This window comes from Prosopis cineraria, unplaced genomic scaffold, assembly GCF_029017545.1.
Source record: "Prosopis cineraria cultivar Desert tree isolate PC_DT_omini unplaced genomic scaffold, ASM2901754v1 PC14, whole genome shotgun sequence".
Taxonomy (NCBI): domain Eukaryota; kingdom Viridiplantae; phylum Streptophyta; class Magnoliopsida; order Fabales; family Fabaceae; genus Prosopis; species Prosopis cineraria.
The window spans coordinates 29,752,453-29,769,344 of record NW_026555345.1 but is presented as its reverse complement, the minus strand read 5'-3'; the positions used below and the strand labels follow the sequence as shown (position 1 = coordinate 29,769,344).

At 31.4% G+C, this 16,892-nt stretch overlaps 2 protein-coding genes across 2 annotated transcripts; one reads left to right on the top strand and one right to left on the bottom strand.

Annotated features, from left to right (window-relative positions):
• Positions 1 to 1,749: 1,749 nt before the first annotated feature.
• On the top strand, positions 1,750 to 4,172 carry LOC129292134 (WAT1-related protein At1g43650-like). Its single transcript, XM_054929658.1, has 7 exons — positions 1,750 to 2,081; positions 2,192 to 2,254; positions 2,344 to 2,460; positions 2,547 to 2,802; positions 2,933 to 3,091; positions 3,210 to 3,361; positions 3,848 to 4,172. The coding sequence occupies exons 1-7, from the start codon at positions 1,888 to 1,890 to the stop codon at positions 3,999 to 4,001; spliced, it is 1,095 nt and encodes a 364-aa protein (XP_054785633.1). The 5' UTR covers positions 1,750 to 1,887; the 3' UTR covers positions 4,002 to 4,172.
• Positions 4,173 to 13,950: 9,778 nt separating this feature from the next.
• LOC129292471 (serine decarboxylase-like) lies at positions 13,951 to 16,160 on the bottom strand. The gene is made up of 4 exons (XM_054930023.1): positions 15,907 to 16,160; positions 15,149 to 15,342; positions 14,750 to 14,886; positions 13,951 to 14,445 (listed from the first exon to the last, which is right to left on the bottom strand). The coding sequence occupies exons 1-4, from the start codon at positions 16,158 to 16,160 to the stop codon at positions 13,951 to 13,953; spliced, it is 1,080 nt and encodes a 359-aa protein (XP_054785998.1).
• Between the last annotated feature and the right edge of the window lie 732 nt (positions 16,161 to 16,892).

The window sequence follows — 16,892 nt, the reverse complement described above, 5'->3', positions numbered from 1 at the left end:
AAACAAATCTTTGGAAGATACTATGTTTTGCAGCGATTGGAAAAATTATGATGATACGATCATATCAGCAGATTAGTGGATTCACTAGATAGGTGTAAAGTGTGAGCACTGTATTTTGTTTGATCATTTTAGTACAGAAGCTAAAAATGATATCTTCTTTACCTTTTAAATTCATCAATTTATTTGAATAAATAAAGTAGAAGACATCACTTTGTACTCTCAAAGAATCTTTGATTAATAATTTTCTTGAAATCCTAAAACAAACAAAAAAAATGTAGTCATTTTTATCATTTTGGGAATGGAAATCAATAGGATCTTTAACAGATATGACTAGAGACTTCAATCCCTTTCCCATCTCTCATGGTGGAGATTTTCCTAAATGTTATATTTCATTCTCGTGAGATCTGTTTTTATTAAAATAGGAGGAAATCAATAGCTTTTGTTGACCTTGGAGACGGTGATGCACTCTCTCCTCTCTCTCTCTACATATATATATGTATATATATATATATATATATATTGAGGAAGAAGGAACTAGGGAGGTCAAAAAAACAACTGAGTGGAGAGAGACAAAGAGGCCACGTTGGAAATAGAAAGAAAAAGAGAGACATTGAAGGAGAAACAACGTGTGAGAGGAAGTTTATGCCGTGTAGGTGAATTATTAATCTCTATAATATATATGTCGCATGGTTACATTGGTGGGTCCCTGTCTTCTTGCTCCACATTTAACTTTGTCAGTTATATATTCTACTCTACGTATGGTATCCACCTGTACATATATAACTCTATTGTTTGCTGCAAATTCATTTTCGATTTGATAATTGTTCACTAATTCCGGACTCCTCAAGTTAGAAGGGCATCTTGATCATCCCAAGTCGTGTAGGACCATGATGCTATGAATTTGACGTTGAATGTCTCATACACTTTTCTTTCTTTTCCCTCACATTGCTCTGAACCTCAATTATCGGAAATTATTCGTGGAGTTCTTTGCTCATATTAGTGGGTGGATTAGAGTTTTAATGATAAGTTTAATTTACCCCACATGATTCTGTTCTAAACTTTACTATGATGATGCTGCGTCGTCCTTTTCTTGGCGTGCGAGTTGTGCTTCTAACTATTGATTTGGTGATGTCAAGTGGATTTGAAAGGAGTGTAGTGTTAAGAAATCACAGCATACCTTTTGACTCCGTTAATCACAAATCGATGGAAGGTTGTAAATGCTATATTTTTGTTAATTGATGAATTTCTTTACACCACATCAAAGTAATTTAAGGAAATGTAACCTTTAACCCAACTTTTATTTAGGTCAGCTATTATTAAATAGATATTGTGTTGTGTCCAACTGATACCTTCTCCACATATAATTGATTATCAAACTCTTTTCTCTTTTGTAAACCATGTTTTTTTTTTAAATTTTCCAAAAATTCTTTTAAATTTTTTTATGGAAAACCCTCTTATATTTTTCATTCTGGGAATCTAAGTTTGGGTGCAAGAATGAATTTTATTGATTATGATTTTAAACAGCACAATTCAATATTTTATATAGATATATTAATCAAGAGGGACATTGATGACTGATATTAATCTGAACACTGATTGGCATGTAATAGTAACAACAATTTTAGTGCTGACAATATTCATGATATTTGGTGCCCACAAAAGGTGTCGAGTTGCTGTGTCGGCTTTTCCAATCAACTCATGTTTAAATCTTGTCGTCGCTGATGTATTCGTTATTACCTGTTAATCTTCTTGGTGTGTTCAATAAATACAAAAGGTACAAACAAGCAAGAGCCAAGTACTGTATCTAGCCAGGATTTTCATGTCTGAAGCTTATATGGGGATCAAGCAACGGCAGAGCCAGAAAGAGAGGGAAAAACTAAAGGGAATATGAAGAGTTCAGTTAGTTCGCTGGTATTAAGATATAGGGCTTATGCTGCAATGTTGGTCGGTCAGTTTATTACTGCAGGCATAACTCTATTAGCCAAAGCTGCAATTTCCAAGGGATTGAACCCTTATGTCTTTGTTTTTTATCGCCAAGCTTTCGCCACCATTGCCTTGTTCCCCTTCGCCCTCTTCGAACGGTTCGCCTGCTCTTCCTTTCATTTTTGTATCATGTTCTTAGCGCCTCCATTGAAACGCCCTCCTTTTACCTAGCTAATTCAATAACCTTGTTTGTCTCTTCACATTGCAGCAATCAGGCTGTTCCTTTGTCATACACCTTACTGGGCAAAATCTTTCTTCTTACCTTAGTTGGGTATGAAGCTATATATATCTTTCTTTTCCAAGGTCGTTTAATTAGATTTCATCACTGAAAATCAATCAAACAAAATCTTAAACTTTCAGGTTAACACTGGGTTCAAACCTTTTCATTCTTGGACTTAACTATTCCTCTGCAACATTTACTCAAGCCTCCACAAACACCGTCCCGGTCATTACTTTCATCTTGGCTGTCACATTCAGGTAAATGAGACTTATTTCTAACACAGCCACATATCTTCTTATCAAAGCAAAAAGAAGAGTGATCTTATTTTAATTATATATGTCAGGGTGGAAAGCATTTCCGTGAAGCAGATACATGGCATAGCCAAGATTTTGGGTTCTGTATTGTGCCTTTCAGGGACAATAATATTTGGTTTAGTAAAAGGACCTCCAATAAGTTTCACGAAGTCGCATCCATCAAATCCGCAGAATAGTAATTCAGATTCAATAATGGCAGCAGCTCACTCTAAAGGAGATGAAATCAAAGGACTTGTTTTTCTGCTCTCAGGAACCACCGCCTTGTCTTTATGGCTTGTTTTGCAGGTATGGTATCAGTCCCATTGCTTTAATACTTACCATCATGTCTCAAGGAGTCCACAATATATAGTTGTTTCTATGTGTACACTATAGAATGTTGTGTTGATAAATATGTGTGAAAAATTACATGTTTCAGGGACTTGTAGTAAAACAATACAGTGCAAAAGTTCGCATGACAACTCTACAGTGCTTGTTTAGCAGTATACAGACAGCTGTTTTGGCTGTGATACTGGAAAGGGATCCTTCAGCATGGAAGCTTGGATGGGACATTCACCTTCTTTCTGTGCTTTACTGCGTGCGTTTATATTAAATAAAATTATCCATTTTTTTAAGAAAAAGAACGAAAAACGGCCTGTTACCTTGATATTTATCAATGGATGGCTAAGAATATATATATTGCTTTGGTTTTGAAGGGTGTGATTGGAACAGGGGTTTTGTTTTGGCTTCAACTGTGTGCTATAGAGGAGAAAGGCCCAGTATTCTCAGCAATGTTCATTCCTCTGGCTCTCGTAATCACTGCCTTCTTCTCAACACTGCTCTGGAAAGAGCAACTTCACTGGGGAAGGTTCGTACTTTCATTAATGTTCAGTGGATGGACTGAGTCAATATGTCTCACGTAAAAAAAAAAAAAATACTTAATTACTAATAGAAAATAAAGAATAATGTCTTGTAAATTTGAGTTTTTAAATTTCAAGTTAAAATATGGTGTTGTTTTTTTCTTTTTTAGAGACTTCATAATTTTATTTTGTCTTGTTGCGCCCACTTCTCTGATCCCCTTCTTACACAATACGTATGCTTGTATATTTGGACTTCCACTCTTTTTTTTTATTTATATTAATTATCAAAGTTAATTTTAATCAATGTAAAACTTCTCATGATAACTCAAGTTTACTTATACATGCACAAATTAACAATATATTTTGAACAAGTAAATATTATTAATTAATTAGTGAAGTTCAAGGTCCATTATTGATATTCTTCCTATTTTTTAATGATGATGTTGTTTTTGGGTCGGATTTGTATGTCATTCAAGTTGCCTCTGTGATGGCAGTATTGGTGGAACTATTTTGTTGGTGGTCGGACTTTACAGTGTGCTGTGGGGAAAGAACAGAGAAGGTGGAAATGGGCAGAGTCATGAAAACAGAGGGCAAGATCCAAAAGAGGACACGGCGGTGGAGTGCCCCACCCAGATCCGAATCGAATGATTTCACAAAACGAATAAGGCTGGATTTGTCTTTTTCTGAGGACATGCTATTTATATTATTAGCTTGTCAACTTTTTGAATTTCCTTTCTTTTTCCACAATCATGTCTAAATCGCTGATCGATGAAATTCCTTGTGTTGAGAATGAATGTATGTAAGGTGAATTTACGTACGAGGCAGACTTATATATTTATTTTTATATATTTAATATACTTTCATTTAATTAAATTAAAATATATAAATTTTAATATATTAATAATAATCATAATTTATTATAAAATAAAAAATTTATAATAGATACATATGTCTTGATTTAATTAAAAATAAGTATTTTAAGTATATAAGATTAAGTATATATATATTTTTTATAAATCTATTTATTTTTGTTGTTGTTACTCAAGATGTGTGTGTGTGTGTTTTGTCATTACAAATAAGGGCGTGTTTGCATTTCTAACGTTTAGCATTTTAGATATACTTTTTAATATTTCAGATGTTACACGTTGTTTGGGTGTTTTTTATGTAAAAAAAATAACTTTTTAAAAGTGGGTTAAATGTAGTTAAAATGTGAATTTGGCATCTCAACTTTTTTATGAATTTGAAATTATAAGTAGGACTTAGGTTATATCTACTTTTATAAATGGCTGATACCCTTATTATGTTTTAATTTTTTTCTAATAGTAAACTATATATTTTTATTCTTATTATTTAAAAAAATTAAATTTTATGTTATTTTAAATTTTTTCATATTTTTTAAACACTTCTAATACATTATATTTATATAATAAAAATTATCAATTATCATAAATCAATATTATTTTTTATTATTATATATTTAAAAATACATTTTAAAATTATAAATTTTTATTAATCCAATCAAATTTTAATTTATCAAACTAATTTTTAAAAAATATATCTAAATATAAATTTAATTATGTCAATTAATTTTTATTAAATTGTTTTTTGCGGATAAAGTGGAAACCAAACACACGGACAAGTTACACATGAGAAAAGTAACAACAAGCTTCATGGGGTCCCACACCCCAGTCTGAAATCTGAATCTCAATCCCAACTTCCAAGGTAGCTAAGCAAGAGGCTCTGACAAACATGGTAGGAAGCGAAGGCATGATGCAATGCCATGTCACCGGCTGGTCTCCCGAACACATATTAATCGCCTTACCCTAATGATTGATTATACAATGTCCCAGTGATCGGCTGTTGCGGCTCCATCCTAAAATAAAGTAGGAAGGCCATTCCGTGACTTTACACTGTGATGGGCTCATCTCTTCAACATTGTAAGCCTTCGGACCAATGTCCCAACATCAAAACACTTGAGGCTGTCGGGCCTCTGCAACTTTAAATTTGTCCATTGCTGTCGGGCCTCTTATCTGGGCCTTTTGCATTATACTTTCTCCATTTATATATATATATAACTGCATTACACAGTTTTTAAAAAAATAATTAATTATAATAATTATATTTAAAAATAAACAATAAATTAAAATATTCTGTATTAATTAACATAAATATATATTAATTATTTTTTAATTAATGTAAATTATGAGGAGTAATTTAAAAAATGTGTAATAAATGTTTTATTGAAATAAATTATTTTATTTATAAAAATATGAATTAAAAATAATATTTTTTTAATAATAAAAAATAGAGGGAGTTCGTTGTCGTTGATATCAGGTCCTCTTCATTTATGACCATGGTCACCCTTTCAAACTATTTTTCTTTGCCTATTTTTTCCTTTTCAATCATGAATCTACCTCCACTTGTATGATCTATTCCAATGAACGCCTTCTTCACTCCAGCGATTGTTTTAGTAGCAACTATATTTTTTCATGTAATAAACTATTGGTCCACTAACCTAAAAAAAAAAATTATATCCAAAAAATATGGACCAAATTTTTAAAAATTTAAAAGTATAGTCAGTTCACATTGATATACAAATTGTTTATTATTGATATATAATAATATATCATTGATAAATATAACAAACAGGCTACAATGCAAAATATAATAAATATTGAGCTATTTACTTTATTTAGTCTTATAATATGAGTTATATCAACAAAAGCTCCAATAAACTAATTTGATCAAATTTTTAATTAAAAGTGTATTATTTATTTGAGAAAAATTTAAAATTTGAACCCAACTTGATGTGAGAAATTTAAAATTTAAATTCACATAGTAATTTAAATAGAGAGAAAATGTAGAAATAATAATAGAATAATGAAAAGAATGGAGCCTAATGCAAGATTACATTGTTCATGATTCATATATACTCATTGCTATGTCATATTTTAAGTTCGTGATGACAAAAAAATTATTCAACTAGTTGACGTCAACTTCATTTTCTTCAATTAAGCATAAATAATATAACATTGTCCATAATATAATGACTAGTTACATTAAACAACTAACATTGAAGAAATAAGTTGTAAAAAATAGAATAAATTGGGTTTTAAAAAATTGACAATTTTTTATATATAAACAAGTGATATTTGAATATGTACAAGTGAATGTTCATATAAATACGACAAGATATTCAAGGTATGCAACAATAGGTAGAAATACTTGGAAACAAAAGTCATAATTATATATATATATGTATGTATGTATGTATGTATGTATGTATGTATGTATGTACGTATGTATGTATGTACAAGTAAATGTTCATATATACGCAACAAGATATCCATGATATGCAACAATAGGTAAAAATGCTTGAAAACAAAAGTCATAATTATATATATAATTTTGCAATATACTTATTAAAATGCTTGTTAGCTCGATGGTTTCTTTCATTTTGGAGAATCAAGGGATCAAAAGTTTAAATTTACCCTTGGACCTATGGCACATTTGATCGTGCATTGACTACCGCTTTGGCGTGGTGACTTTGGCAACTGATGGCATGATAATTTTTTTTAAATAAAAGGTGAGTGTGTTTTAGTAATTGGACTAACAAAATTAATTGTAATTTGGGCGCCTGAGCTTGTAGAAGCATTTTAAAATAATTTAAATCCTGCATGCTATTAAATTTATTTTTAGGGCCCCATTGAGATTCTCCCAAAGGACAATGTTACAGCCATGCCCTTCTATAATAATGATTCTATTTTATACTTCTTCCAAACAAGATTACTCAATTATATTGCTACAGCCATTCTTACTTGCTTGCTTTTATATTACAAAAATAATATTACTCCTTGGTAATGTTTGTGCCATATAAATATTCTTAGTTATACAGTATAATTGAAAATGGAAAGATTTTTAAAGAAAAAATTGTCATTAACTCAGCAGAGCTATCCCCAATCAAAACCTTGTGTGATTCAGATATTTGACAATAAAAAATTGTCATTAATTTCAAAGATTTGACAGCAAAAAATGTCATTAATTTGAAAGATTTGTCATGAACTAAAATTTTAGTATCTCGCCCAAACATTTAAAAAAAATTAACATATTTAACAAAAATTGAAAAGCTTATCGGGCTATTCAACATAACTCTTCTCCAAAAGGAAAAATTATGAATTCTATAAGTTTTTCTTCCTCTTGGTTTCAAGAATTTGGCAATTGGTAACATAGAAAAAGATGTAGCATTTTACTCATGTTATTACATTTTTAGGCCTGATCTTGAAAAACAATTCAACGATGATTCATTTGTAAGGGAAGATTTACAAATTGAAATAAGAAAGAAAGACTCTTATCTTTCATGTTGGAGATTCTAATAATATACATAATATTAATTGGAAGAAGTGTCAAGATTTAATGTATCAAAACTAACATATTCAAGTTGCAATAATTGTCAAAGCACTCTGAACAAATTCATGACTTATATTAAAAAAATATGTTTGGTTGCGTCAAATTATTGTATTCACCTTCTAACATAGATTAGCTTTTCATGGCCATGAAGAATCTTTCAAAAGATATAGCGTTTTTTTTTTTGCCATGAAATTTTTGAGAAATTGGCTACATAACTGAATGTGAAATTTATGGATACACTAGTATAAAATTTATCTTTTACAATGGACTTTTTATATCAATTTAAAGGCAAATGATGTAGAAAGTAGAATTGGTAACATTTTTGCAATATTTCCTGCCTATGTAGGACTTTCAACAGCAAATGCCACTTTATCCTCTGTAGAAAATGCTTTCAGCATTGTGTGCCCATTCACCCAATGTTGAAAGTGTTATAAAATAAAAAAAAATAATACAACTTTCAACACTGGGTGCCAGCTCACTTGATTCTCTTTCAACATCAAGCGTATAGGCAACAAATGTTGAAAGAGTTTAAAATTAAAAAAATAAAAATAAAATAAACTACTTTTAACCTCAGGTGCTAGCTCACCCAATGTTGAAAGCTTTCAAAATTTTTTTAAAAAAAGTACCTTTTCACTTCGTCTTCGTCTTCCCTCCTCTCTTCAGTTTAGTGCCTCCTCACCAACCTCCCTCTCAATGTCCTGCCTCTCCTCCCCTACTTCCTCAGTATCCCCTCTCCTCTCCATCTCAACCTTGCCCCCTTCCCCAATCTTCCCCCTCCTCCTCTTCCCCTTTTCCCTCCTCCTCCTCCTCCTCCTCTTCTGTTCTTTTATTTTTAAATTTTTAAATTATATATTAATTATTGTTTAATTTTAGCTTTATTTTTAATTTTTGTTAATTAGTAGTATATATATTAATTTTATTTTACTTTATTTTTAACTTATATATATTAGTTTTATTTTAATTTATTTTTAATTAGCAATACATGTAGCTCATGACCTGTTCTTTTAGTGATTTATAACCTATCATCTTAGCTGCGCATGAAATAGAAGTATATGATGCTATCTATGTTGATTTTGGGACCAAGACAATTGGAAAAAAAATTGATATTTACTTAAGACATTTGATTGAAGACTTGAAAGAGCTATAGGAGTAAGTGTGGATATGTTTGACGTAAATCAAAAGAAAATTTTAAATTATGTACTATGATCTTTTACACTATAAACAACTTTCTTGCATATGAAAATTTATCTGAGTACAGTGTCAAGGGTCACAAAGTATGTTCAATTTGTAAAAAAGGTACATGGTACCATCAACTTTCAACATGAAAGAAAGATAGTTTACCTTGACCATCAGAGATTTTTTATGAGATCACCCTTACCATAAATTTAAAAAAGTTTTTCATGGCTACTAAGAGCACCTTCATGCTCCGGATGCTTTGACCGAGGAGTAAGTGTATGAATTAGTGAAAGACATCAATGTTATCTTTGATAAGACTCGGAAGAATACAAGTGCCAAAAATATATGGAAAAATGGTCTATCTTCTTTGATCTTTTATATTGACACTATCTTGAAGTAAATCATTGTATTGATATTATCCATATGAAAAAAATGTGTAATAGTATTATTGGAATGCTTATGAACATGTCAGGCAAGACCAAGAATGGTGTGAATGTAAGATTAAATTTAAAAAAAGTGGGAATATGAAAGGACTTATATTTGAGATTAGAAGGTAAGGGGACTTACTGTCCCCCAACCTTTCATAAATTGTCCAAGGTGGATAAAACAACTTTTTGTGAGTGTTTCCATAAGATAAAAGTTCTATCAAGGAATTATTCAAATATTAATAAGCTTGTGTTGATAAAAGAGTTGAAACTGATAGGCTTAAAGTCTCATGATTGTTATGTCTTAATGCAACAATTATTACCAGTAGCCATTTGAGATATATTAGAAGAAGATTTAAAGCACACAATAACTAAACTTTGCTTCTTTTTCAATATAACATGCAATAAAGTTATTATACCCTTAACTTAGATGAGTTGGAATAGGAAGTTTTTATTATCTTATATCAACTTGAGATACACCTCCTCTTTCATTATTTGACATTATGATACACTTAATAGTTTATATGGTGAGGAAGGTAAAAATGTGTGGTCATGTCTACTTACAATGGATATACCCGGTTGAGAGATACATAAAAATATTGAAAAGGTATATGAAGAATCGTTACTGCCCTGAAGCATCTATCATTCAAAAATATGTTGTCAAAAAAGCTATGAAATTTTATTTTAATTACTTGTCAAAAACATAACCAATTAGGTTTCTTAAATTTTATTAGGAGAGGAGGCAATTAAATTAAGGTATATGTGAGGTATCAATAAAGAGCATGAATCATGATGAAGTGTAAGAAGTACATTTATATATCTTGAGTAACATTAACAAAGTTCAAAGTTACATGGATACACATAAAGAACTTCTAAGGGTAAAATACAATCAGTTGAGAATGACTAAACAAAGGTTATTAAAAGAGCACAATAGAATTTTCGTAGATTGTTTTGAACAAAAAGTCTTAAATGAAGATAATATTTTTGATACAATTAAATGGCTAGCAGAGGATTAGAACTTGGATGTCATATACTGAAGTGCATACGATATTAATAAGTATTCCTTTTATACAAAGTCTTTTGATGAGAAGAATACTGTGTAAAATAATGGAGTTACTATAGTAATTGAAGTTTAACACTTCTCAAGTAAGAAAGATAAAAATACAAAATTGGCATCCATGCCTTATTTTGATATTATTGAAAAGATTTAAAAGGTTGATTATACAAAATTTAGAGTGCCTGTTTTCAAATGCAAGTGGATTGACATCAATGGTATTCAAAAGGATAAGTTAAAATTTACATTGGTTAATCTTGAAAGACTAACTTATGAGGAGGAGCCATTTATTATAAAGACCAAGCAAAATAGTTTTCTATGTCATTGATCCAGCAAATAAAAGTTAGTCAGTAGCTCTCAAAGAAAAAAAATTGATAGTGATGACAAGAATAAAATAGACTTTAACATTTCTAAAACTCCTACCTTCTCGTTAGGACTATCTAATTTGAATATAGATTAGATAGATGACGAACATGTCACAAGAAGTAATCACCATGAAGGGATATAGGAGAATATCCTTATATGAATTTAATTGTGAAATTAATGTTACTTTTCTAATTTTGAATTATGTTTTATTTACAATTGCTTGTAGTTTATTTATTTTTGTATTGTTTGGGTTTTGTTTTATTTATAATTCTTTGTATTTTATTTATTTTTGTATTGTTTGAATTATGTTTTATATATTTATAATTCTTTACGTTTATTTTTAGGAACATGGAGAAGAATCAAAGTAGACTTACTAATGGTATTCAAAGCCAGCCCAATTAGAGTCAGCCAACTATAGAGGTTACTTTTCGCCAGCCTATTGTAGAGGTTACTCAGAGCTAGCTGACTGTAGAGGTTGCTCAAAGCCATGATTGTGATTCTAATTAGAGCCAGTCAGTAAGGAGGGGTAGATGGAGTATCCAAGTGAGAGAATTGGCCTTGAATAGGACTACTGGAAAAGCATTCAAGTATATTATTGTAAAGTTATAAATATTTATAATTATTACATGTAAAATACTGACTATTATTAATTGCAGCTCACCTATGAAGTTTTAAGACTGGCCTTTAAGGAAATTTTTCCATGTTGAGTTGAAAAAGGGTTAGCCTTGTCCTAATTCTTATAAGACATATTAGTTTTTGGATGAACAAACTTGGTAGGAATTCTACAGGATTTGAACTTTTGAAAAAGCTATGGTTAGTCAATTTTTAATTTATTGAAATTTAATTCAATTAATTGTATTAATTTGTTAATTCCTTATTAATTAATCGGAGAAAAAAGCAAAAGGCAAGAAATTGCTTGAAGAAATGAATGCCTCCACATAATGTCTCGAGGGGTTATGATTGGGTTGATGATATCTTGATAGATGAGAAGTTAAAGAAGAGAGAAGAAGAAGTTAAATCTGATCCTTCTATTCCCTTATCCACACCATTGCCCATCTCTTATGAGGATAAATAGAGATATGATCATAAATATAATAAAGGAGGTTATACAAGCGAGAAGGCACAAAGTTGTCGATAGAATTATAAGTAACATTTAATTCTTTAATTTTTTTATTCAAATATATAGATTTCATGGTATTTTAAATTCAAATGCTACCTAAAAAAATTTTAATTCGATGAAAAGCCAATAAATATAGTTTATCTATTGATATATTTTAAATGGAGAATAGCAATTAGGTCGCAAGACCTTCAATTAATGATAATTAGTTTTTGATGAAATTTTTAGAAAATATGAGTTATAAATATTAATTCAAACAATTACAAATTGAAATTTTTATTGCAATTTAAAAGTTATATTTGATACTTAAATATTGCAATTATTTAAATCAATAATTTTAACTCATCTTTTTTAAATTTTTTTGAGGACTTAGCTATTATTAATTGAAAGTTTTGGGACTTAACTGTTATTTTTTTTATTTTATATTTGGAGGATTGTGTATATATATTCTTATATAATAAAAAGAAGGGAGCGTAACACAAAACACATTATTCAACGCTGCATAAATAATGTAGAATATTCAATTTATCATATTTTAAGTTCATAATGGCAATATATATATATATATATATATATCTATAGTTGTCACTTGTTCTTCAATTAAACATAAAAAAGATAATGTAGTCAATCATATGATGACAAGCTACATAAAGCAACTAGATCTTAGAAGACAATTTTCATTTGAAAAACATTTAAAAACTATAATAACAACAACAAAATTATTACCTAAAAGTAAGGTATTAAAAATTGGACTAGTTATTAAACCGACTAATGTCAAGAGTCAGAAATTAAGGTTCAATTGGGGTCAACCTGAGATTAAATTAAAGTTAGACCAGTCATAATAAAATAATATAATTTAAATAAAAACATATTATCTAATATTTAATATCTCATACAAGTACAACATTCATCAAAATTGTTTTAACTTCTTCTTCCTCTTAATTATTTAATCATGTCTATTTACCTAATTAACTTCTTCCTCCTATATTGTCATTATCATTATTAATATAAAAAATTAGAATAGTATAAAAATTAAAAATGACATAATAAACAATATGGAAAAAAAACAATAAATCGACAGTGTGCTTATGTATTATAAGTACTTTGATTATTATAAAGTAATAAGAGAATATGCAAGATAAATATTTTCTTTTGAGAATATGTAGAATATTTTATTGGTTGCCATGTTAAAAACTAAGCAAAAGGAGATAAATCACGAGCAAGCATAGAGAACAATGCACATTTATTTTTTAATTGAAAAAGTGTGTAAAAAGTAAAGAAATACTCCTCTTGAACACGTTATGTCAGAGCCACCAATTCATCATCAATTTTTTTTTTTTTTATCGTTTTGTATTTTCAATCTCAAACTCTGACTCTCGTTTCTTCCTATTCTCCTTGCAAAATTCTCTATTTCCCCTCTTTCTCTCGACCAGCTTTGTCCAGCTGCTCCCAAATCTTCACTTTTCTCTTTCGTGCTTTTTGCTCTAAACTTCTTCATCTCTTATCATAAATTTTTCAAAGCGGTCTTTCACGGTAAGTATTTTTTTTTTCATTTTTTATATTCCTTCTCTTCTTCCTCTTCTTTTTGCTCTTCCTTCAACTTTTTTCTCAAAATTTTAATGTATTCTAACATAAAAACATGTAACCCACTTAACCCTTGGGGTTGTGCAAGTTAATTCTGAGTCAGTCTGGTTGACCTGAGTTAACTTAAATAAAATAAAATAATAAAATTAGACCAAACACATGATCAGTTCAGTTCGCTGGTTCATTAGTTCAACTGACCAGTTCGATTTGATTTTACATAAAATACCTAAAAAGTTAAGAGTAAAAAAAACAGTAAATACTGTAATTTACATTCAACCGCAACATATTATCCAAGGCAATAGTTTTCTCATCTCACAAACTGTTTTTTCATTCAAGAACGACGCATTACCCAAGGTTATTATAGTTGTCACAGCTTTCAAAAGCTGTGCAATTTACCGGCAGAGTTGCCACCACCGACTTCATCTGCAATGCCTAGAGATAGTAGACGATCCTCTTGTCCATTATATTTTAGAGCTTAAAGGATCGCTTTTGGACAAACTCACTCACAAAGGAGTCCAACATTTCAAGCGTCACGTGCTGCATCGCCACAACATGTGCCATGCTTCCTTTGCAAGCCAGACTCCATCTGCGAGCAAATTCTTCATCTTGAGGCTTCTCAAACACCACGATATTGCTAAACTCATTCTTCATTGCACTGATTCCTGCCTTTTGTAGCTTGTCTAGCAAGTAATCTGCATTTCTCATGCACTTGTCGACTTCCTCCTTGAGGCCCAACAAGCCTTTCTTCTTGAGAGCGTACCAGAGGAAGATCGCAGCGTGGCCGCTCCGGCTTCCTGTGATTGTGGCGTCCCTTGAGGCTGTGATCTCAACATCACTAGACATGTTGCCTTTGATGTATTCCAAACGAGTTATTATAACCCCACAAGGCACTGGACATCCTAGAAACTTGTGCCCCGAAATTGCTATGCTTCCTATGGGTTTCTCGAAACTCAACCTCGGTGCCTGTAGACCCATCATCATCTCTAGTTAGGAAATATTTCGCAAACACAAAAAGGATTTTAGATAGATTTGATCACTAGTTAGGCTTCGTTTTGTCTTTAAATACATTAGTATCACTTCCAAATTTGAAAATTAATGTTTATGATAGGAATTGACAAAAAGTGAGAAAGCTTACGGGGTCTATTTCCTTTTTTTAAACTTTGATCCAGCCGTTTTTGGATCCCAAAACCGGACTAGGAATTTAATTACTTGGAATCTCAAGACAGTAACTAATTAGAGTTAATGCTGTGATTGAAATGTGACTCACTTGTTTAATGAAAGGAAGCATTAGTCCAAATAGAGCTCCATCGCAATGGATATAGAACCGATCACGAGTAAATCCACATTCTTCAAGTGTTTGCACCACAAGATCAATATCATCAATAGCTCCCTTCATAGTTGTTCCTTAAAAGAGAAAATCATCCTTTGAATCAGTTCGTAAGTCATTCCAAAATATGTGTGTATGTGCGGATGCGCGCCCCGCCCGTGAAAAACTCTTCTTGAGGCTATGACTGCAGAAGAAGCTATCAAATAACATTTAAGAGATTGACCAAATTGCTATAATAAATAAAACATACTGTAACAGATCAACTGATAACATGTCTCTTTAATAATTAATTATTAGGTGTGTGCATGAGAAAGAAAGAGAAGAGCAAATTAAAGGGACCTATATTTAGGTTGATGATGGCAGGCCTGTCCTTGTGAGCAAGAAGTGAAGCCTTGAGATCTGAACAATCAATCTCACCGGATCTCAGAGTTGCAACCTTCACACATTGCATTCTGCACATTCTTGCTATTTTGAACAGTGAATAATGACATTCTTCTGAGGCATATAGAATCCCATCTGGCAATTGTTCCCTCCTATATATACATATGATGTTAAATAATCAAATGATGACTAAAAACATGCATCAGAGCTAACTCATTAGTCATTACCCTATTAAACTTGCACAGACTCTCTCTCCCCCCCAGAATTTTCGTCCTTTCTCTCTCTAGATCCTTCTATTATTTTCTAAACAAATCTTTTCTTAAGCATATTGAAGGCGGTAAAGAAAGAAAAACCCAGAAGACTAATATTTTAATAGTGAAAAGCGGTGAAATAAATCTAGATCCCATTTCACCGCCGTTCCTCACCTACAAATACATGTGTGCGAGCAGAAAGTGAGCAAGTGAAGAGAAGAAGAAGCCAGAAGTGCAAGTGAAGAAAAGTGAGAGAGTTGAGTGAAGTTTGTGCTTACGTGAGAGAGAAAAGGAGTGTGTGATAGTGTATGAGTGTGTCGCCTGTCACCTGAATGAGTGAAAGAGTGTGAGAGTTGAAAAAGTCAAAAGAGTGTGTGTAAATTGTTGAGAGAGTTTGCAATAAAAAGCCTTGTCCAAGACCACACCAATTATTTGGAGGTTCCATCGCTCCAAATTTCAACATACCCTACTAAAATCCCATGAAGATTGCCTTCAGTTCCACCGGTAGTGACGTATCCCCAGTACTGGTTCTTGTCAATCTCCCACAAGCTAGCGAACCAGTTGACAACAGAAACTTCAAAAGCTGCTGAATTCAGAGTGAAGCAGCTTCCCAGAAATGGATCACCAACATTGTTTATATGAAAATGAAGCAAAGGTGCCAATGCTTCGTAGTCAAACTCAAGATTTGTGGGGTAGCCTGCTCGATCAGTAATTAACATCACACAATTAGGATTTGTTGAAATGCAGTACGTTCGAGGTGTTGTGAAGTAGTATGTTCTGCGTGATACAACATAATTTAATAAGCGATCGAAAAGATGATGAAAAAGGTCATTACCCAGCAAGCGCATTTTTCTCAGCGACAGTGTCTGGGCAAAGCTAGTGATGATTTGAAGCAAGTGTTGTTCAGAGTCTCCAGCGAGCTGTGAGATGGGGAAGCTCATCATATTTTGATAATCTGGGCTTTCTGTTTTAGAGAGTTCTCCGAGAGGCACCAGCTGGAGAGGCATCATCTTTGTGTTAGCTCCTGAGCTTTCTGTTCCTGCCAAACAAGGATCATTCATTGTGTCAGTGTTTGACTGAGAGATGAGACTGTGTGTGTTGGAACTTGAGATATCTGTGAAGGGTTTGTGTGGATTTGGAGACGCAGCAAATATATAATAGTCAGGCTGAGCTTGGTGCGCATTTATGTCGTGAGATTGATCATTCACCACTGATTTTAACAATTTTAATTTAAAATTTTTAACCTCTAATTTTTGCACAAAAATATTTTTATCCAGAATTCAATTGTAAGATTATCTTTTCTTTTATAATTCTATATCAATTGAAATAGGGCTTTGGCAAATTTAGCCCATATCATAAGACAAAATAATAATAATAATAATAATAACCCAAGCTTTCTTAAGTCTGAATAATGGCCTTTTAATATTTATCTGAAATTTAATTGATCAAAT